Raw genomic sequence first — 23848 nt, 5'->3', positions numbered from 1 at the left:
TACATGAATAGTCGAATGAGTTTTTAAGGAAAACGCTTGCATTTGGAATGTATTTGCATACCCAGTTGATTCATTGCATTATAAATACAGGAATAATTAAATGCCACACAACCTACAGTGCTAGAAAACACTGGTTAAAGGCTTAAGTTTAAACAAATTATATATTACAGTACAATATTTAAAAGTATGTAGTTAGCTCTCGAAGTACCGCCATCATGACCCAACATTTAATTACAGTAATACAAATAGTACAAATTACAGTGGTAGACCAAAGTGTTTATTAAATATAAAACGAGTTTTAATAAAAATAAATGCCTTAAATATGCCTTTCAGAGGTCACACAGAATTAAAAACAACCATTCAAACTCAAGGCCCTGGGGTCAAATGCGGCCCATAAAATCTGTCGTTGAACAACTAAACTTCATTTTCCAAAATGCTTGCTGCCGATCATGTGACCCTCAAAGTGAACTCATCCAGCCATAGCTTTTTGGTATGTGTAGCTACCTCATTGATATTTCCAACAAATTGAATTGGGAAATGCCAATAATCAACCCAACATGTCTATAAAGTGCAGAATTTATATAGATAAAAAAAACATTTGCAAGAAAAAGGGGAAGGTGAATACATTTTTGTGCTTCAAGGGGAAAAATAATATTTTTGTGATAAAGCGGGGTTGGTTGTCAGATTACAGTCTGCATCTACAATCTAATATGACAAAAATCGCTTTATTGGGGAGGAAGATATCACTAAAGCTTCAACATTTTTATCAGCGGGTGTGTTGGCCAGACCAAAAAAAAAAAGATGTCATAACTAGTATTTGATAATTAATTTATCCATCCATTATCTGAACCGCTTATCCTTATCTATCCTTACAGAATGATATTTTAATGGAGAGATGATCACATTTTTACAAGATCAGTACTTTCTTTAGTGTTTACACAGTAGTTAACTTATTTTTACACTTGTATGACAGAAATGTGTATTTATCTTTTATTATTAAACGTTTTTTTAAAACAACACATTTATCCCCCAGACTGGGAATAAAGGTTTTAATGACTCACACTTGTCAGAGTCAGCAGTTGTATTGTCATATGTGAACCACCCTTTGTAATATTATATGTCACAGAGATCTGTGGTTCTTTATCTGTAGGCCACCATGCACGCACACACATACAAATAGAAGTAAAAACAGATAGTCATTCATTAGCATTGTGTTGCATGCAGATGTGCACATCAGTCGGCAAGCAATAAATTATCACAACAGGGTTGGTGTGGCCCGCCCATGCAGACAGACCCCCAGCAATCGTGTGTGTGTGTCTGTGTGTGCGTATGTGAGTAATGAACTCCCACAGAGATAACAGGGATGTGGTGCAGGGAGTTGTCTCTTCAAACATTTCACACACTCGAACTTTTTTGTCATCCTTCTGCCACACACTTTGTTCAAGTGTGTTATTAGTAGACTCATGGTCAACTATAGAATAAGAGAAACTGCTCAAACTTGGCTTTTTCATTGCAAACCACAGAAACTCCACGGCGTTATTACTTTGATTTTTGTTTACAGTAAAAGCCAGTTGTATAAAAAAAGGACTAAGTCGTTCAATGAATAAATAGAAATCTGAAAAGTATGGCGGGGAGATCAAGATTCCATGCAGACATGAAATGATTCTTTTTAACAAGGTGATTTTCAGGTAAACTTTTAATTTTTGCCTCAGCTTCATTTTCCCTTTCTATTATTTGTGGAGTACCAAAGTTTGCATGGCTCCAACCGGTGAGAACCTTGAGTCAGTGGTGTGCCTTCCACAAGGAAGGAAAAGTGTGTGCTATGTGTGTTTATGACCTTCTTTATGGGATGTGCATGGTTCTAATTAAGATCAATAACTTGTCCAAACCACTTGTAATTACCAGTGGCAGACCACACGAGGGCAGCATTACACTTACATGTCCTGCCTGAATCTCCGATGAGCCAATGTGCGTTTGTGCGTGTGCGCGTGCGTGCGTAAATGAGTGCACTTTTCCAGTTGTTGATGCAGATAAGTAGTGGGATCACACTTGACCCTGAGTGTAATAACTGCTAAGCGTAGCTGCAGGCTTAAGTGAGGCACAAGCAAAGTGACGGCTAAGTGGGCAATCCGTGCGTGTGTGCGCATGCGCGCGTGTGATTGTTTGGATCTGATTTTTTTCAAGAGCAATCCACAATAACATTGTCTCACAACACATCATAACTCTAAAACCAGCTGTCTTTTTCTGAATGATTTGTTTTAGGGGGAAAAAATGTAAATTATGCAGTGCTAATATTTTGAAATACGTGCTTTTATTTATATGGACAAGTCTGATTATACAAGTAGTAGCAAGCAAGGCCAATGACGTGGCTGCAGTATTGCCAACGTATTAAACTTAATCTTTACGATATCCACTTCCCTTGCATTTTATTGAACCAAGACAATATGGTTTTCTTCAATACAGTACAAAATAATATACAACAAAGCTGAGGTTAGCATATGAGCTTGGCACCTCAGCAAGTGTTCCAGTTTTTCATGGGGCCACTTTGAAAAGAGTATCTATCCATCCCTTTTATAAACTACTTATCCTGGTCGGGGCTCAGAGTAAGTGGATCCTGGCTGACTTCAGGTTAAAGGCAGACGATCTAGAATGGTTGCCAATCAATCAAAGGGTCCATCTGGAGACACATAGTATCATTTATGCTCACAATCACAGTGCCCCCAGTGGATGACAGGATCTGCCTGGTGGAGGGATAGGCGTGTGTGTGTGTGTGGGGGGGGTCCTGTTGCTCTACCCTATGTACGCCCCTGGATTAATGGTGTCATGTCATCAAGTCCACCATCTGATACATTCATTGATCTATTAATTAAAACAAAGTATAGCATGAGTGTCATCATGGGACATAAGTAAGGGTCAGCAAGGGCACAAAGAGGATGGCAAAACAACAAAAAAGGGGGGTCTGCTTATTGCTGAAGTAAAGAGTGTCAAGAGCCAAAGCCTACAATTTGGGGGATAGAACAGAAAGCAAACAAAAGGGCAGCACTTGTGAGAAATAATGCATGTCAGCCATGTCGCAAGCACGCCACAGCTTTGAACGCCGCTGGGGAGGACATGGTCCGCGGGCCCGCTGTCTATGCGCCGCTTCTATATTAAAGCCAGTCAGCTCAAAGGCACAAAGCCTCAACTATTCAACAATTGAATGGTGGGGCTCTCATTATGGCCCGCGTGGGAGGGAAAAAGTGGCTTTTGGGGGTTTTTCTGCTGCTGTTTATCCCGATGCTTTTCTGCTGGCTAAACATAGTCAACTGTCATTACACTTCTTCTTCACTGTTCACATTTATTTATTTCTGCCCCAATTTTGTCATCTAATGAGCCGTGCAGTGTTGTTGCTTCAAGTGGCTGATGGCTCTCTCACATCCTGGCTGAGAGGACAAAAAACGGCATGGACCACCTATACGGATGAAAGCCACGCGCCCGTACACGATACAGCACAATGTTTATGTGTCGCACTAATCCCTCATAGCGAGACTACCTTCGAAGTTGATCTTTAAAAAAATAAAATAAAATCTACTCATCAGCCTGGGGGCCTGGGATGCGGTCCAGAGGAGCCTCCTAACAGGCCCATGAATGGCTCTATATTACAACAACTGTACACGCACTGTATGAAGACATGTAAATATGTATTAGGCCAGGTTGGGGGTCAAGAGGGGGCAAAGCGCGGTGAAAGCCGGCTTTGTGTCTCCTGCGGTGAAGGCTCCCCCGCTGGTGGCTGATCATAGTTAATAACACAGCGCCGGGCTGTCAGAGGCACTTAAGGGTGACGCTGGGCAGGCGGGGCCCACGCCGGGTCGGCATACACCGCCGCCTCTGGCCCCTGAGCCCGGACCCCAGCAATCAGGAGCGGGAGGAGGAGGTTGATAAAGAAGCTTGAAAGGATGGAGATGAACACGAGACAAAACAAACAGAAAAACACTCAAGCTCTCAATGCTTTGAACGCTCTGTGGGCGGCCTGATGGGAGGTAAAAAGCAACGTCGGTCGAAGTGTTTACGCAAGTAAAAGTAGTAGATCGGTTATGTCAACACTGTCAAGTATGAGCAGTGAAACTATGTCCTTACATTGGCAGGTAGTTTTTTAAGTAGCTAATGTATTACCCCCAAAAATGCATTTACTGTACATGTGGGCAACCAATGCAACAGGTGGCACTACCATAACTCCTAACTGAAAGTCTATTTTAGGATATTTTAGAGTATAGGTGTCAAACTAAAGGCCCGGGGGCCAGATACGGCCGGCCACATCATTTTATGCGGCCCGCGAAGACAAATTGTGCATCAAATTCGTGTTTCATTACTAGAATTGCAAATTGTCTTCACTTTTAATAATATCTTTTTTTTATATTTGACCAGTTTTTACTCATCTGATTTGAAAACAAGTTATTTGTCAGTTTGTTTTGTAGCTTTTACTGTATTTAATATGAGGTGCTCATACATTTATTTGGGTTGACAGTCATAATGGCCCTCCGAAAGAAGCTGACTACAATGCGGCCCGCCAAAAAACACCCCAGTTTTAGAGACTTCTATAACAAAAAGTTAAAAAATAAACTGAGCAATAACTTGTAACTCAAAAATACTGTAAGATGGGTACCATTGTATCTATCAAAACACAATTTCTTAATTCAGATATTGCCTTCATACGGATTTGCAAAAAGACTTCAAAGTTAAGGAGGATATCTTCAAATACATTTACTAAGAGCAAACATGCACAAAGTCAGACAGCAGAACTCAGCGTGATGTCCTGAATGGCGCTAACCTTCACCAAAGAGGCTCTTATCTGCACTCATAAAACTAATACTCCTAATGAAGTTCCCGGGAACAAGGGGGGAGCGGAACCAATGGCGACTACGTCTGACCTCGAGTGTGTTTTATGCCCATGCCAAACAACTCTTGCCCTGCGTCTGTCGATGAACTCCAAAGTCCAGCTCATCCCTGTCATCTAGATTAGATAACCCACCTTTAAAAGCAAGCCACGTTGTTTGCTCAGCGACTCCTCACTTCCCTAATAGCGTCTGATCTAATGGGAGATTGCGGAGCGCTTGTTGACAGTGGAGACCCACGCAGTGTCATGGCAATGGCCAAACATGGATGATGAGGGGGGCTAGATTTGGGTTGACAAAGCAGGTCTGTGTTTTAGTGACGAGTTGCGTTGGCTCGATAAACATCAGCGTTTATGTCATTTGAAGGGAAGCACATGTTATTAATACAGTACGCTGTTAGCTGCAAGGTGTTATCACTCTGATGATTGTTTAGAGTAAACTAGACACAGACATAGTATGTTAGCAAAACACAGTATCTCTTAATTCAAGGTAAACATTGAGAAAATATTTGTTGGGATTCTTTGGTGACTTTTATCATATAACATGAAACATATGGTCTCCAATTCTATTGCTCTTTCTCTGATCAGCTCTACTTTTGGCAGTATGCCAAGCAAACATTAACAGTGTCTTATTATGAACACATCAATGTTATAGGGAGTAGTTAGGCTGAATAATTAATTTAAAAATTGACAACGCAATGTACTGGAATACAATTTTTACATTTTAAAGGCTGCAATTTATGGGGGGGTACTGTCTTATAAAGTGTTCCCTTCATTCTAGCAGAGATTCCTCTAGCGCACAGGTGTCAAACTCAAGGCCCGGGGGCCAGATACGGCCCGTCATATCATTTTATGTGGCCCGCGAAGACAAATTGTGCATCGAATTCGTGTGTCATTATTAGTATTGCAAATTGTCTTCACTTTTATATCTTTTTTAAAAAAATATTTGACCAGTTTTTACTCGTCTGATTTGAAAACGAGTTATTTGTCAGTTTGTTTTGTAGCTTTTACTGTATATAATATGAGGTGCTCATACATTTATTTGGCTTGACAGTCATAATGGTCCTCCGAAAGAAGCTATGACTACAATGCGGCCCGCAATAAAAATTTGTTTGACAACCCTGCTCTAGCGCATAACACACTTGACACTTTGCTCCACCTGTTCAACAAACAAATATAAAACAATGTCATTTGCAGACATATTTTTTCCCTCAGCTAAATGTGTCAAAAAAATGTTGTACTCTCTATATAGATTTTCTACTTGCTTAATAATATGTCAACAATAAACATAATTTTTTTTAAATCACTTTATAATCGCTGAAACTAAGACAATAACAGTGAATAAAAATGAGTGGCAGTACACTAGTAGACGTATTTGACTTTTACATACAGTAAGTGATGATGCATTGGCATGTTGACGCCAGCCCATGTTTAAAGTAAATGAGTGCACGGCATTGGTAACATGAAGCCGGAGTCCACCAATGCGGCGAGGCTACCTAACTGAAAGTCTTCTGTGACTGCATGCCGTCTCTGTTTAAATCATCACTTCCTGTTCTCAATCCCCAACCTCTACTTATCCATCATTTCATAAGCATGTGTGTGTGTGCGCATGTGTGTGAAGCTTGCATTGCATCCAGTGCAGCCTCCCATGGGTGGCGGGTGAAAAGAGGGGGGTCAACACCTCTCAAATTATAGCCGAATCAGTTAGCCCCCCACAGCATGTAGACAGAAACAGACAGACATCCCACCACCACCACCCCCAGGTCAACGGCAGCCACGTCTTATCCCTCCCTCCCTCCCTCCTCCTCCTCTTCCTCAGCTCCCAACCACACAATAGTGAGCCTGGCCTTGTCCCTGCAAAGACCTTGTGGCCCTCCATAGCTACTCTTACTGAGATAAAACAGCTCTGGCCTCAGAGTAACCAAAGTGTTGCCTGTCCCCTTGCCGCATAATTAAAAAACAAACACCATCAGTGTCCACCTAGCTTTCCTCACTCTGCCATGACACATCAACAAACATCTAATATGGCACTTAATGAAGGTTCATTAAAAGTTTTTGCAATATGTACACACACAGGGTTATTTTGCCATCATAGCCAATAACGTAAAAGTAATTACAAAACGAAAGAGCCGTGAGAAATAAAACAAGGTCTACGATATCAGTCTGGCACCGTAGACTGTGTCAACACCCATGTGGCCTTTCATTGGGTCATTAATCTACACGCACACACAGGGTTGCTAATACAGATGCTTTGTCAACGAAATCACCGCAACTCTGGTCAGTTAATCAGTGACACATGGCGGGTGTTCTGGCAATGTCATCTGCCATTCTTCTATTAGCACCACTTACATAAACAGCCTCAGCAGAGCCGTCTGTATGCACGCTAATGCCGCCGTTACCTCCCATCACTCATCGTTTCCACCAGCATGTGCTAGGGTGTGATTGCATTATTTCATACCCCACACACACGTGCACCACGCATTAACACACACACAATATTGGGAAAGTGCTGTGTGAATTATGTCTTATAATTTTTGTTTCACTCTTCAGAAAATCATTGGACCTCATACATTTCCCTGAGGAACACCACTGCAAATTAGACTGATTGTTACTTGGTATGGACAGTGGAATGTCACTGTACAAAATATTTTAAAATCAGTATAAAGTATTGGCCCCCTATTGGAAGTAAAAGGTCCCTTTTTGCAAATCATTAATTTGTCATTTTTATGGAAAATGAAGAGATTGCAATCATTTCTCTGAGGAACTCCACTCACAATTGTCCATCCATCCATCCATCCATCCATCCATCCATCCATCCATCCATCCATCCATCCATCCATCCATCCATCCATCCATCCATCCATCCATCCATCCATCCATCCATCCATCCATCCATCCATCCATCCATCCATCCATCCATCCATCCATCCATCCATCCATCCATCCATCCATCCATCCATCCATCCATCCATCCATCCATCCATCCATCCATGTCTTTCTCTCACCCTTGCCATCCGCTGTTTCTTTCTCAAGTACAACTTCCTCATCCAAGCAGTTAGTAGCATGTGATTGTCATTATAATTATTTAAAGGCTGTCCATTCTATTTAATCCAATCTTTCTGTATAGCACTTTTTTTTTTCAAGTTGTGGTTGATTTTGTTCTCTATAAACAAATTTTGGATGAGTCTCTCAAAAAGCAAACTGCTCATTAAATCGGAAATACTGCAGATGCTTTGATCGTGTTGCTGACACTGGAGCAATTAGAAAGCTAATATGTCATTTATGTGACGCTATTCTCGCAAATAGCAAGTATGCTTTGAAGAATTTGATGCTTTCAGTAATATCTCTATCTGAACGTTAGCACCCCAAATGCAGAAATGGTGTGCATGGAGTCCATTGTTCAAAATGGCTAGATAATTGTTCCTGATGATTTTGTCTTTTAATCTTGAGGGAGGATGGAGAAGTCATGGTGTGCCTATTTTAAGAGATGTTACTAAGCCCCATGCTGATTTTGAACCTCCAGTGGCGGGACAATAACGATTACGGGGGTATTCCTCCCTCTGAACTCGGCTCCTTCCCTCCAATATGTTCCCAATTTGTGCGTGTGTGCACGCCATGTTTGAAGATGAAAGTGGAGGAGGGTGGTCTGCACGTGTGACGCACACAAAACTATCCTCTAACCCCATTAGCATACCTCAGCTGGCTGAGCTACAATGCGGCGCTCATATTATATCTGTGCACCTCAGCGCTAAGAGACCAAGCCAATCCAAAACACATTTGCCAAGATGCATGACTCAATGGTCTAGGCTTGGTTAGGACTGCACCATCTTAAGTTGGTGTGGCAAACCCATGCAGCATTCATCATTCCTCCGGAATGCAAATTGACAGTCGTTAAGTTGCCTCTGTCTGTCAATGATTGTAGATATGCAGCTCAACAGTATCAATTTATTTTAATAAATCGTCTATAAGAATGAATGGTGGCTGACTTCAGTTAAAATGGCAAGAAGGCGGAGCTAATTATCTGCACCACAGATTAGAAGCTTATTAATCGTTCATCAAAAGCTTCACTCAGGAGACATTGGTTTTATTATTTTGGAACATACAATCAAATAAAAATGAAAAAGTGGTGACAAACTTGAGCAAATACAATGGGCATTTTTGGGGGATATTCCAATTTTAGCAAAATTCCTTTTTTTTTCCTAATTGATTAATTATTGTCCCAAAAGTTAGGTGTGAGGGTCAATTTTTCAACACCCACTTGAATTGGCAAACATTTTCCCGGATAACCCTTTTTGACAGTTTAGATAAAGTCACTCAGGGCCCATCAACACACATGGAAGTGACCCCTTGTGTGCGTGCATGTGTGTGTGTTAGTGTGTGTGTGTGTGTGTGAGCGCGTGCATGTGTCAGAGGAAGTTCACATGCCAGCTGACGCACTCTTGTGCTATGTTAACCCGTCCAAGGGCAGCATAGCAATAACAAACACAGGATCACAGCGGCGGGATGACCTCTGACCCTGCACCATCCGCACGACCCGCCAGATCATTATCACACATGCACGCACACACACACGCACACTTTTAACCACACGATGAATGGCTAATAGCCGTCTGCCTCTGTGCATGTTTTCAATCATTGACTCTTTTTAGACAAATCAGAGAGCCGACAAGCGCTTCCTCATTGGTGTCTGACAGTAAATGATTGACAGCTCTCAATAAGTCCCGCCCCCCTCCTGCAAAGGAGATCATGCACCTTACTTTATCTAGAAGGCTTTGGGATACTTTAGCAAGCGTGGACGACCTTCTGGAAGGCCAAGCTGCTTCATGGTAGGATGCAAACCAAGTATTCTGAGCTGATCTGGGAACAGCATCTCAACTAGCTCCTACTTTACCTTCCTTCCTCTTTAATAATACACTCGACCGACTCCCCTGTATCATTTTCCATCCCGTCCAAACATGGGCCTTTTGGGCTCACGAGAGCCCACTTTGGCACTTATTAGGATGGACATGTTGTGACTTTATTGTGCTTAAAATGCTCTGTGCCCTTCAGTGATTTTAGTGTTTTCTTTAAAAAGGCTAAACGAGACGTCATCAAGGAAAGACTTAATGGTATAAACATATCTAACAAGAAGGGAAAGGATTCTGCTTTAATTTGATTAAGGCTGAGTATTAGGGGCCAAGTTTAGAGGGCTTGAACCTGAGTGGCGTATTATTTTCCACATTTTGAGTTAATAACGTAGCGAGCTGGCAGAAAAATTATTGCACATGTTCCAAAGCCTCATTAAGGAGACCTCCGCTGCTGACCAATCCGGGAGTTCACCAACTGTGGGTCATGGGCTCAAAATGTGTCGCGGCACAGTTTCTATCAAGTCACCAAAATATTTTCATATACACGTTGAGGCAAGCTGTTACCAATGAGATTTTTTTTTTTTTTTTTTAGCAGTGTTTATGTTATCATGTGCAAAGAGTGCAATGGGAGTACTGGGCTAGAGGGAACACTGGGTGGAACTCTTACTTGAAATGAAGTATTTACAGATAATTCCAACTGTCAAATAGTTGCGGCCCCGTGACAAAGTGCAGAGTGCCGACACTCACAAGCTCCTCGTTAGCGGGGCCTGATTTCATTTCAGGTAGGGAGTCATATTGGGGGTGCAGCAAAGAAGTGAGGGCGGTGCTGGGGAGCCATTTAGCAGAGAGAAGGAGAAAAATAATCGCCTGCGCTCCAAAGAGACACAGAGAGAGAAGTTATTCGCCCCCGAAAATAAGACTCGTGAGAATTACTTGGAGACCCTCAAGGTCAATTTTTTTTTTTTTTTAAACTTTCAGTTCCCATTTGTGGCCTAAGGAAGAATTTGTTTGCCTAGGAAAAATATTTGAGATGTAATCACTTTTTATTCACACTGAAAAGGGTGCATGGAATGTCTTTAGCATGCTTCCCACTGTACATTGAATGACCGAAGAATTTAGACTTATAGTTTTAAAAAAAACTAAAACTAATGAGCACATAAGTTGTATGTTGGTCATAGTTAAATGACTGGGATATTCATTTTTATTCATGTATAATAATAATAATAATAATAATAATAATAATAATAATAATAATAATAATAAGCTTTCGCAAAAGGGAAATTATTTGGGGGTCTCATATTTAAAATCAAATATATATTTATATAAAAACGTCAGACAGCGTCTGGGAGATGGAACAAACATTAACGGATACGAGGTCTGTGCAAGCATGGAAGCAATTTTGATTGAAAAAAAAGTATCTTCAGTGAACCTCAAAGATAAATTAATGGTTGACGTATACAGAGATTTATAAAGGGAGAAAAAAAAGATACTTGAACGGCATTTGCGTTTGCACTTTTACCCTTTTCACTGACAAATTTGGATAGATTACATTATTTGTAGGCATACGAATTGCAACTTATCAGGTAATTGAGACTTTTTGTTTTAATTTTTAACGTGTTATTTACCATGCCGTCCAAGAAAGGACAAGAAGAATGTGCATGAGGTGCCATGCAAAAACGTTCGTTTATTTGTGGTCTTTGCGTGTCTGTTGTTCGTTACTTTCGTTTTCAATTAAAGCTGAATAGAAGCATGACGCGTTCAAGTGTACAGGAAAAGAAATGAAAAATGTAAACAAAAACAAAAACGTCTGCCACCCATCGACTTATTATCATTATTATTATTATTATTATTATTGCAAAACATTCAACAATCCTGCTTAATATAAGATTCGTTGGCTGCTTTAATGTTTAAACTGATAAAATCCTATACACATTTTTGCATGTATTATTAATTGATTATTCCGTCAAAGTCCATCAGCATGCATGGATGTGTGCGTGCGTATGATATGTGTACGCGCGCGTGACTCCAGCGAATTGATATGCATGCATAAATAAGAGATGCAATGCAACGGTGGGCCATGTTGTTCATTCACAAACAAGGAGGCTCCGTCGTCATCATCAGCTTATTCAGCCTCGCTTTAATTCTGATTTGCTCAATTTGCCGCGAAAGTTCCGTCTGCTTTATTGCCGATGGAACACGACCGCTGCAAAACACGCTCATATATATATATATATATATATATATATATATATATATATATATATATATATATATATATATATATATATATATATATATATATATATATATATATATATATATATATATATATAAACTATATATACACATTTGTTCGTTTGTATTGATTTGATTCAAAACAGACAAATTCATTTTTTTCTGCAGCCTTTTAACATTTAACATGACCCGCTTCAGATCTGTCATTTAGAATTCTTTTGTTTATGACAAACGCGCACATATCCGTTGCGTAAACGCGCACGGAGGCCACCCACGGCGACGTGAATGACATACATATTTGATCATCCCAGTACACGCGGGTATATTTATATATTTTTTAAAGATCAATATTTCATTCTTCACGCTAATTTGCACGCCTACGTGGAGGACGCTCATCCCCAAGAAGTGCAAACTTGACAAAGACAAGAAGAAACATTCTCCCGTGGTAGCTTTTAATTATTTAGACGCGCAGTTGTCAATGTTGTTGTTTTATTTTTTTAAACAAAATACTTGTTCCAAACTCAGCATGACGAATAAACTACATTCTCAATAGATTATGAAATATACGTGTCTTCCAAAAAATATTAAACAAAGGGAGGAGGTGAAAATAAATCAGCATGTGGAGGTTTTTGCATCTGTCGCTAATAAAAATAGGCGCACGCGCAGCTGTTTTTTAAAAACTATTTGTATAGGAGCATCACACAGTATAAATGTGGCAACTAAGATGACAATAAATGTTAAGTGAGATTAGTTTTGCCAGTTTGTTTTAATCCATAAAACGTCGACTAATTTACATTAGTTGAAGGCCAATTCTGACGAATGTGATTTTCAACGATTTTGACGGGCACCCAGAGCTGGACCACCTCCAACTGCGTATTTTATGTCCCACACTTGTATTTTTCATTTGATGACTTTCAGAGTCTGGAGGCTAAAATCCATTGCCAGTTTCTACAGAGGGGAAAAACTTCCGTGCAGTGGGGAAATACTTTAAAAGTAAGGGAATGAAATATTAGAATAGCGGGTGGGAATTTGAAATCAGCAGTGGTGAGAAACTAGAACAGGTTGAAAAGAAATTTTGAGAAGGGGGGGGGGGGACTTTAGAAAAGTGGAAAAATGAATTTCAGAATAATGGACAATCACAACGAACAATTAATTGCGGTAAAATAAGACATCAAACACGGGTGGGCAATAACTTTAGAACGGGGAGGGGGTGTTAAAATAAACAGGGTTAAACTTAAAAATTAAGAGAATTAAAGTAAAAGTTATTGATTACACTGCAGTTTGCATCAATGTTGATAGACAGATTGATACAAGCAATGCATTTGCAATGCAATTTTGGAAGAGTAATACTTCTGTAGTTATGCTTGGATGACTAGTACAAGCCATCATCATCATCACCATCAGCATCATCATCGTCTCCATCATCATCTTTCACATGTCTTTGTGTGGCGTGAAAGAGGTGGAATTTTGGGTCCAAGTCAGTATCAAATGATTCTTAGCCATTTCTTAATCTTTCACAATAAGAGCAAATACTTCCTGTGGGGTGACACCAGGCCCGTCAAATATTAGTTATTAGTGGGAGGAAGAGCTTGTTGAGTTGACCTATTAGAGGGCTACTTATCAACACCATGGAGTTCAACTGGTTGACATAACAAACCAAAGGAATGAATGACTAAAAGATGATGGTGATGATGATGAGGATATTTTCTATTATTATTATTACTATTATTATTACTATTATTATTAATCATTATTATTATTATTATTATTATTATTATTATTATTATTATTATTATTATTATTATTATCATCTGTGTTAGTCTTGGATGACAAACGGTTAAATCTAAATTATGTGCAGTGTATATATGTACTTTGAGACATACAAAACACTTCAGACTGTCAAAGAATAATGTTAAAACTAACGCACTTTCCAATCGTGGGAAAAGAACAACAGTGGTAATCAAATACTTTAGAATGGGAAATGGTATTTGAAGAAATAATTGGTTAGAATAGAAATCAATTTGAGAACAATGGATGAGGAAAAAGAGGGAGATAAAAAATCAGAAGAGTGTAAAAAGTCATAAGAAAACAACACAAAAAAATTACTTTGCAAACTAAGAAGAATAGCGGAAGAGTGGAAGCAATTAGTTATGAGTACCACTCTGGAGGGATAACGGGTATAGATAATGTAAATTATATATGGAGATTTATGTACAAAATATGTTTTTGAGACAAAAAAAAGAAAGAAAGAATCGAGATTCGACCCACTCAGTGCTTCAATGGATAACATTAGAAGCGACGCCCCCCTCCGTATCTCCCTGCCTGCCTCTCTTCCTCCCTCCCTCCCTTTTCCCCTCCTTCCTCCCCTCTTTGTGTCTCTCTTCCCTAACTCCTTCCTTCATTCACTCAGCGAGTGAGTGGCGCCCATGCACGCACGCGTTGAAAGTGACTCTGATTGCAAAGCTGACCCAAAAGGTTTCCACGATCCGCTTCCTGTCCTCGCTCACTCCCACGGACCATGCTGAGCTCCGTTAAGCAACTCTGAATTCCTCAGAAACCAGAAACTCCGGGGGAAAAAGGCGTTTGGTTGCAGTTCGGGAGGAAGAGAAGACGCGCATCCTCACCTGCACTTGCAACTTTTTGGATCCAAGGTCCGAGTTCCTGATCAGAGTGTGATCCGTCCGGGCGCCGAACCTAACCAAGCTCAGCCCTGGATTCACTACTGCTGATCAATGGACAGAACCTCCTCGGCGGCCAGCAGCGCTACACACACGCCGTGAACCGTGAGTATCGGGCGGAGAGCCGCAGCCCTGCAGCCGGCGTGCGAGACCCACCCCCCTCCCCTTCCGAAAAAAAAAGACGAACCTGTCGGATAGTGACTGACACAGACAAAACCTTACAAAAATTACCCTGTGTTCAAGTCATACCCCAAAATACAAATTATACATTTAAAATACGTCATCAGTATCCAAATGATCTTCATTAGTAGTTTAAAGTATTGAATGAACTATCGCCTGTAAACAAACTGCAAAACTGCCGTGTGTAACCTTTATATTTGATATTTCATGCACAATACACAACATTATCACGCTCGTGAAATTGCAAAGCTTTTAAATTAAAATTGCTATGTTACACATACGTTAATACGCGTAAAAGAAAAATGTACACAAACTTTGACATGCAGCGCTTTGTGCATTTGCGCAAAATAGTAGCAAGACCCAATAAAAAGATAATTATAATCTGATGTCAAATGATGGCTAGATTTTAAATGAAAAGTTTCAATAGTTGAGGGAAGACCGCAAAAGGCCTCCATGTGCAAACTCGACTCCAAAGTCAATCACTGTTCGTGCAAGCAAAAATAACGAACGGAGTAATATGTTGTATTCAGTTCACACGTATCAAGCTTTTAAAAGATTCATTTTCAACGTGTACAAGCAGCAAAACGTGGACTAAAATTATACTCGACGTAAAACGGACACTTGTGTTTCGTTTTAAGTCAACACGATTTATTTTTTTATTATTAATTAAGCAATTTCAAACTCCTCCTCGTTATGGCAGACATTTTTAAAAACCCGTAAAATCGAGCAATAACAACAAGCTTGATAAAATTGTAAAATTGGCAAATTGGTAAAATAGAGTAATTGCTGTTGAGCACAACCAAACCATCATAAAAATGTATATATCCAATTTTGAAAATTTATTCATTTCCATTTCAAATGTAAATTGGGTGAGACTTTGAAGTCTAACATATATAACAACCAATCATAATACAGTACATATACTATTTTTCACTAGACCCACAGCCCCAATTCATTTAAACGTTATTATTGCTAATTAAAACGCCAGATATTAACGATTCTCGCAAGCTTCAGGACCTTCCTTCTCATCATCCTACCTTTTTTGCATGGGCGATTCATTAGGCACATTGGAACAATCTAATGAATGTAAAGGCAATATGTTCTTCTTAAACACATTATCAGAAAATATTTCCTTTAGATATATAAAAAAAACACTGCCATCTAAGTATTTGTTTAAAATAATATCTATTATGCTTGTAATTTGCATAAGTGAGCATCATAATAGAAGTTGTTGTTAATATTTCAGTTAATTTATGAAACTGCACGTCAGAACCAAAACATTGCACATCACTGCAAAACACAATTACAAATATTAACATTAATAACTTTATAATGGCGGAAATCCAATTTCACATAAATTGTATTAATATACACACACACATACTTGCCTCTATAAACTGACTGTATCTTGTACAGTACGTGAGCATTGTCCACATATGTGCCACTCAGAATGTGTGTGGTCCTTGGCAAGTGTTAGTTGTTTGCGTGTGTGTGTGCGCGCGCGAGAGTGTGTGTGTGTGTGTGTGTGTTTGTGTGTGAATGTGTGTGTGAGAGCAAGAGTGAAAGAGGGAGCATGAGACAGACAGGGCTAAAGGGGTCTCATCTTCATTCAAACATTTGATTAAAACTTTAATCCAGAAATGCTTGAAATAAACCAACCAGCGTTTTCCATTGTAGGCTATAGAATAGACATTCATGCACAATTTGACCCAACTTTTTGTTTTTTACAAAAAAACAACTCAATATGTTGGGCTGTTTTGTGCAAAACAACCCAGGAAGTCAGTCTAATTTTTAACCCAAATTGGATTGTTTTTAACTCAGCATTTTGATACTTTTTTTTTTAACTTTTGTATTGCAATCTAAGGAACTGAACTCGAAAGAAAATGTTCCCAGCCTCTTATATAAGAACTACACAAGAAAAACCACACCAAACCAATAATGTGACCTTTTGTGTGTGATATTTAAGCTTTTCTTTCCTTAATTCCACCGCTCCTTATTTTATTAACATAGACAAGCATTTATCAATCGCTCCATAATGCGATAAAAGGGCATCTTTTATCTCTGCTATCTGTGCTAATAATTGATAAGCTTCAATTGCTGCTCACGTAGGAAGAGATGAGGTAACTCTGGACTTGTACTATTTAATATCTTCAGCTTTTTGTTCTGTGATGTAACTTAAGTCAAGTCTTTGCTTCATTCAACCTTTAGTACTGCATTAGCATTTGGCTCCTTTTGGGTATACAGGAAGCAATATTTCTTGGTTTACAATCTACAATCCATGCATCTTGTCTGTTTGTTATGTCTACAATATGTGATTGGCAACATGTCTACCTTAACGACATGGCCAAAACTCGCAACTCATCCGTCTATTAACCAAGGTTCAAATTTGGTTGAAACTAGACTCTCTATCACTTTTTTTCAAAAGGAACCCTCGATATGATCCAAATGACCCTAAAATGGCCAATTCGTGTCTTTCTTTTGGGTTGGGGGGGTCTATTTTTTTTTACCAACTGTCAAATTCAAGCAAGATAAACACTAAAATATAACGTGTTGAATGTTTGAGTATAGAAAAACCCACAAAATGGTGATTTATTTGGCATGCGAATTATAACCCTAACAGAAGAGACAAAGATTTGCGCCACTCATAAAACCTCAGTGGAATTGTAATGAAAAGCCTTTGAACCACAAATGCTTGTTATATAAAATAATAAACAATAGTTGGATAATTGTGGAATTTGATAGCCATTTAAAAATTAGCTGAAGGACATTTTTAGGATAAAAAAAAAGTGTTTTCCTTGCAGCAATAAACCGAAAAATGTGTCCTGAACTCGTGCTTATCAAAACATTATATGTCTCACAGAAGATACTACGTAAGAGCGTCTCTTATCGTTGCTTTATTAACAGCTTTAACGATCACACGCCCTATTGGGCGACTGATTCGGGGATGCATGCGGGGGGCGATAACACTGTGAAAAGGTTGCTCGATTTCCTCGTCGATGCACCGTACACGCCATTATTCGCTTATCAAGTCGTAAAAATATGGTACAAAAGGACTTGCTCAACCTGGCACATAAAGGACAGATTACTTATTATCTTTATCAGTCACTGGATGTTTGGGTAATATCATGCAGATGAATTAACATGACTAATTCCACTAAAATAAAATTTTGTCAATTGAACAAAAAAAAAATAGTGCATCATCTGGATCCAGATACATATTATTTTATTAGACTATACTAGAATGTATAAGTAGGCCCTTTGACTTTGAGCAAGAATGTAGAAAGTTTGCTGGAATTTAATTTAATGTTTAAATTCTGAAGCCAAATATCGTTATTATTAATCTGTGCACAGCCATCTTGTTTTTTTGCAAATGGGCCTCATTGGCGCTTGTTATGAACATTAACATCACTAAAGCTTTTGTGCCAGCAAACAAGTTGAAAAGCAACTGAAAAGACTTTCTTTTTAAATAACAACAGTCTTTATCGGCTGGGTCAAATACCAAAAGGTGATGTCATTTTTGGGAGATTAGAGACCACGATGCGGTGTGCATTTTAGATGGCGAGATGTCGGCAACAGCTAGCTCTTTGATAGGCATCCTCGAGATTCTACAGCAGGTCAGGACCTGTTGCAGATAACATTGACACAAACCCCATGTTATTACTTTTGGAATAACAAGTCTTAGTTGCTCTGATCATTTAATATCAAAGACTGTGACAATCCTGACAATCAGCAATGTCACTATAATAATAAAAAGAAAAAAATCCAAACAAAAAGTAAGGGGGGAAAAAAGCTTCGGATGTATTAGATTTCATCTTACAGCCTTAACATATAGGATTCGGCTAGCCTAAATGCTAAAACTTAGTTGGAAACTAATGATGATAGTTGTTAGCGGAGGGTAGTTAGAAAAAGGAAAAAAAAAAGATCAAGTTGATCATTTCATTAAAAAAAAAAAAAAGGTTGGGGGAAGCAGCATATGAATTGGACACTTAAATCTCTGCATCATTTATTTAGGAGAAATAAATGAATATTTATAAACATGAATGTAACAAAATATATTTATAAATGGTCCATTTTTAATTAAACAAATTGCCTGATTAAAATTGGCTGAGGCAATTGTTTTTCCATGCTGGGTTTGGACAGCTGGTGCAGGAAAAAGTGCAGAGGGACTAAAAAGTGTAAATGGCGCTCTTTCTAATTAAATGTTCATGAAAGTCCGTTCAAACAATAAGCATGCATTCTCATTTTCTCTGACGAATCGATGGAAAAAGGTTGCACAGATGCCTGCTGTGTTGTCACTCTCTCAAATCTCCATTTCCACCCTCTAATAGACAAATACTAGCCTGTATGCTCCCTCTCTCTCTCTCATTGCTCACCCATGAGTCTTCTCCTTAGCCACACATGCTAACAGATATTGTCCAGGGGCCACCAGTGTAAATAAAAGACATCCATTTGGCCCTAAGCAAGCTGCGCCAGGCCTGGCACAGCTTCTAATGCATTAGCCTGTATTAGACACACAGGCACACACGACTGTTTATTTCTATTGCTGCTCTGTTACTAAGTCTCTGCCTCAATTCTCACGCTTCTATGACCCTGTCCATACAAAAAAAAACAAAGTAAAAATATTAAAATGGAAGGAAATCCTTGCCTATCCTAATGGTATTGAAATTAACGTCCATCTGAAATGGAAAAACTGTCAAAAAACAACAGATAATAACTAGACCACAATGCAAACCCAGAAGAAAACTGTTAACTAATTTAACATTACTAGTTATTTTCAATTTTCATGTATGTATACACAGATATTAGCTCATATCCTACTTTGTGTTTGCCCCTAGCCTCTTTTTCTCTGGCTGGAGCTCCGCTGGGGATCTGGAAGAGGATGGAGAGAGGAGAGGAGAGTCCCGTCACGCAGGACAGTCCCGAGCGCAGAGGGGGCAGCCCGGACCTCGGCAGCCCGCCCCCACCGGGCAAAAAGGGTCGCATGGAACTCAACGGCAGCCCCACGGGACCCCGCCTACGGCAAAACGGGGCACCGCTCAGACCCCTTGGAGGTAAGCCATAGGGTCCAAAACATTATTGAACTAATTATTTTACATTTTCCTGGCCTGGAGACAGAATCTATTCATTTCAGTGTACTGTATTTGACCTTTGAACTCAAGCGCCTTTGTTAAGAAGGCAGAGAGGCCTTGTCACTTTAACACTTCGAGGCGAGGAGGAAGGGGCTCAGCAAATAAAGATGATTGCATCATATAAACAAGATTTACGTAGACCACTGTGGATTATTGATCCAGTGTTCACGCGTGGACTGTTATTCTTATTTATGCACATGTGCATGCTGCTACCATATGTTTGCCCCAAACGTAATCCCAAAGAGTCCTTTTCCCTTTGACTCGGGCTAAAATTAGAAGGCCATTTATACATTTGGGCGCTCCTCCCCAATATTTATCATATAACATTCCTGGGGTTCTTTTGCTGGAATGACAAACATAAAATCGAGTGGTTCTGCGGCCTCACGGCGGTTTTCAGCACGAGTTGAAGAGGTTATCAAAGCAAGGAGGAGCTGGGATGGTACGGCGAGGAAGAGGGGGAAAAAGGTGACGACGAAGGACCAAGGAAGGAGGAAGGGGTTTCCCGATGCAGGAATAATGACAGCGTTTTCCTTGAAGACAGGAAACTCGACGTGTTTCGGCCAAAACCACGCGGCCGCAGCAAACACACACATGCTCACGTACACACACACATCTTATTTTAAACCCCCCTCATACATATTAAAGGGATTAGAGGTTTGAGGCCACGTCGTATCATCCAAACCAGAGCATCCAGTGGCAAGAACTGAGAAAAAGAGAGAGAGCGAGAGAGCGAGAGAGCGAGAGAGAGAGAGAGAGAGAGAGCGAGAGAGAGAGCGAGAGAGAGAGCGAGAGAGAGAGCGAGAGAGAGAGAGAGAGAGAGAGAGAGAGAGAGAGAGAGAGAGAGAGAGAGAGAGAGAGAGAGTACTGTTGACAGTTATATTTCCCTGTTGGGAAAAATTCACTTACTCCAATTGGCAAGGAGCTCCGGTGTGTAATTCACTCCATGAGCGCCTGGAGGGCCCGCGAATGGAGTGATTAATGAGGAGGAAATAGAAATATCGGAATTGACTGATTAAAACAATGAGGTGGATAGCTTGGTGGTGCTGAAGTGAGGTGCATGGGTGGGGTGGGGTGGGGTTAGCTAATGCTATGGTGCATTATTAGTGCTGGGACGCTGCCTAACGTGCTCAAGTCCATCATGCACACAGGTTTCATCTAGTGCCAGCTGACAGGTGGCTCCATAACAAAAGGCTTTCACGTGCTGAAGAAAAGCTAATCAGGATTGACATTTTGAAAATTATTTATGGTAGCAGAAAATTTACTTTTCTTGCTGAACCTTTTTGTTATGTATTTTACAAAACAATACAAAAATATATTTTCTTGATTTCTTCTGTAATTGTTTTTAATATGTTGACTGGGCTAAAACCTGCTATTTCATATTTTGATAATTTACCCTAGAAATCTGTCAGTCTGCACATTTGGTCTTTTATTCATAAATTACTGACCAATCAAAAGTGTTGAAAATGCCTTGCTCTCCTTGATGACGCAATGTTAATGGTTTAACAAATGTTGATGTTTTGGGGGTCTCCTGAAAACTGATGATGTTGGAGGTATGGACATTCTGCCCAACTTAACCATTCAAGTTAATGAAAATTAAAAAAACAATTCATACCTAGTGCGTCTACCTGTCATAATAACAGACCCTAGAATTCCATAAAAGTCTAATCGATTTTTTCTTTTATTCCTCCGCTAGGTCTGATGATTCCCGTCTTCTGTGTGGTGGAGCAAGCAGATGGAGGGATCCAGGCCGATGGATGTGACGGAAGGGAGGAGCACGCCGAGTTTGTTCTGGTGCGAAAAGACATTCTCTTCTCCCAGCTGGTGGAGACGGCGCTGCTGGCCCTCGGCTACTCGCACAGCTCAGCAGCACAAGCCCACGGTCAGAATTCATACGCCTATTATATTACATACTTTTAAAATATCATATAAAGACGAGTGTGGCTGAGAAGCAGTTGGAAGTGGTTGTCAAACAAAGGCCTAGACGAAGTGCATTACGATTTTTTTTCTTTCTCCTAAAATCCACATTTGTCCTTGAAAGCTCTTCACTCCGCTTGCTTTGTCATTGCTCGCTGGTGTTAAGTGTTTTGGCTTAAACGTGTCTCGTGGAAGCAGATGGGAGTCATTTGGATGACAAGAGCCTTACAAACACTGTACTGTCCAGTAGATCTGAGTGCTGCCTGGCATGTTGTGGCGCCATGTGTTACGAAAGTAAGGCACTCAAAATTCAGACGTGATGAAGCAAAAAAACAGGTGGGAATTTGGGTAATGGCAATGGAAGGTCCATTGGTCATCCACTGATGAACTCCTGATTTATTGGCTAATGGCGAATGACAACTGACTGTCTGGCAGTGACTCCTGTTTCGATAATGACTGACAGAAACATGCGTCGAGCGTCTCGCGTGAATTAGTTCACGGAGGTCGGAGGAAGAAAAAGCTCCTTCATCGTCACATTGAACTTTTTTACAGCCGCTAAGAGAATTGTCAGCAGATTGTCACCACTCGTGTGCTTAAGACAGACACTGCTTTTTATAGTTTGTCCTTTTACAACGATCGGAAATGATTGTTCAAGTCATCAGTCACTGTAATGTTACACAAGTCAGTGTTAGTGACAACAACGCTTAACAACAAAATGTTGGATGGGAATGTGTTTGTGTAAAAATGCATACGGAGGAGAACAAAACAAAGCTGTCAAGTGTTGCATATGCATATGGAAGTCATCTGCAAGGGTACAGTGACGCTCACTCCTGTCCTGCTGCATGCACAACACTTTAGTGATGTAAAAGAAAAAAAAAAAAAGTCAAGACACTTTCCATCTGTTAAAAATCTCAAGCAAAATGTTTGCATGTGTCATCGGCCGCTTTTCCGGTTGAATTTAGCGGATGTGTAAATACACATGCGCGTTGGCGCTTCTAAAGTGATCGAGTTTGACGTTTTTTTCCTAACTCGTAACCGCACTGGTGAAGCTAAATCCTCTTTTACGGCCTCAAGGCCAGCGCCTCTTATCAGGCCTGCAGCTCACCTGGCGAAGGCTCACAAGTCCGTTAATGTAACTTAGATCAGATCATCAAGTAAAAAGAAAAGTGTTTGTTTTGCTCTATTTTTTAATTTGGGGGTCTTGAAAATATTGAAGCAACGACTAGTTCTGTCACAAATATTCTTAGAATCGATTATTCCATTGCTAAAATTTGATTGGCTTTGGGTGCTCGACCATTCTGGCTGAGTCGCACAACGTTTTTTCTGTTATTTCTGCAATGTCACTTCAGTTAGCGTCACTTTGAAAACTTTATTTCTCTGTGTGTGCAATCATGTGACTGCCTGGCTTGGTTTGATTGGGGAAATAGGAGTCTAAGCTGCTTGCAGTTACAGTAGAATGGTAAAACAGGGTCACATGACAGACACAAAAGTCTCACTCCCCAAACACAGACTGTGCAAGCAATAATAGATATAAATAAAAGTAGCAAGCAGTATGTATCGCAATTAAATGGAATAAAAGTTGTGGTTCTTCTGAACAAAAATAGTCATGTAAAAATAAAAAAATACGTCGCGTTAATTCTACTTTGACAAGTTGAATTGATCCCAAAAGAAAACGTAACGGAGTAAATGCAGAGTGTTACCATGGGCTTTTGGTTGCTAGGCAGATGCGGTCTTGCTGCATGAAAAGGCGGGGAAAGGACAGGGAGAAATGGTAGGAAAGCATTGAGTCTTATTAAAATGCCGAATCAAGTTTATTAATTGTCATTCTTTTTTAAATTAAATCCTGACTTTTAACGACTGTCACATGACTTTTTTGTTTTTAATCAAAATGACACATACTGGACATGAAAGGCATCACAAAACCGATTTGAGTGCAGCGCTCGACTCTTACATGCATATCAGCGCATACACACGTCAACTTGATTTAACCTAGGA

At 39.9% G+C, this 23848-nt stretch overlaps 1 protein-coding gene across 2 annotated transcripts in view; it reads left to right on the top strand.

Annotated features, from left to right (window-relative positions):
• The first annotated feature begins 9664 nt into the window (after nt 1-9664).
• Nucleotides 9665-23848, top strand: part of satb2 (SATB homeobox 2) — a 32466-nt gene continuing 18282 nt past the window's right edge. The window contains exons 1-4 of one of the 2 annotated variants that reach the window (XM_049728996.2): nt 9665-9696; nt 14507-14735; nt 19646-19861; nt 21633-21818. In XM_049728996.2, coding sequence (XP_049584953.1) covers nt 19690-19861; nt 21633-21818 — 358 coding nt within the window. In that variant the 5' untranslated portion in view covers nt 9665-9696; nt 14507-14735; nt 19646-19689. Of the gene's footprint in view, nt 9697-14299; nt 14736-19645; nt 19862-21632; nt 21819-23848 lie in introns of those variants that run through there. The other variant, XM_049728997.2, reaches the window with a different exon arrangement.

Source organism: Syngnathus scovelli, chromosome 8, assembly GCF_024217435.2.
Source record: "Syngnathus scovelli strain Florida chromosome 8, RoL_Ssco_1.2, whole genome shotgun sequence".
Classification (NCBI taxonomy): domain Eukaryota; kingdom Metazoa; phylum Chordata; class Actinopteri; order Syngnathiformes; family Syngnathidae; genus Syngnathus; species Syngnathus scovelli.
The sequence above is the reverse complement of the archived record's forward strand: the minus strand, read 5'-3'. Positions and strand labels throughout refer to the sequence as shown.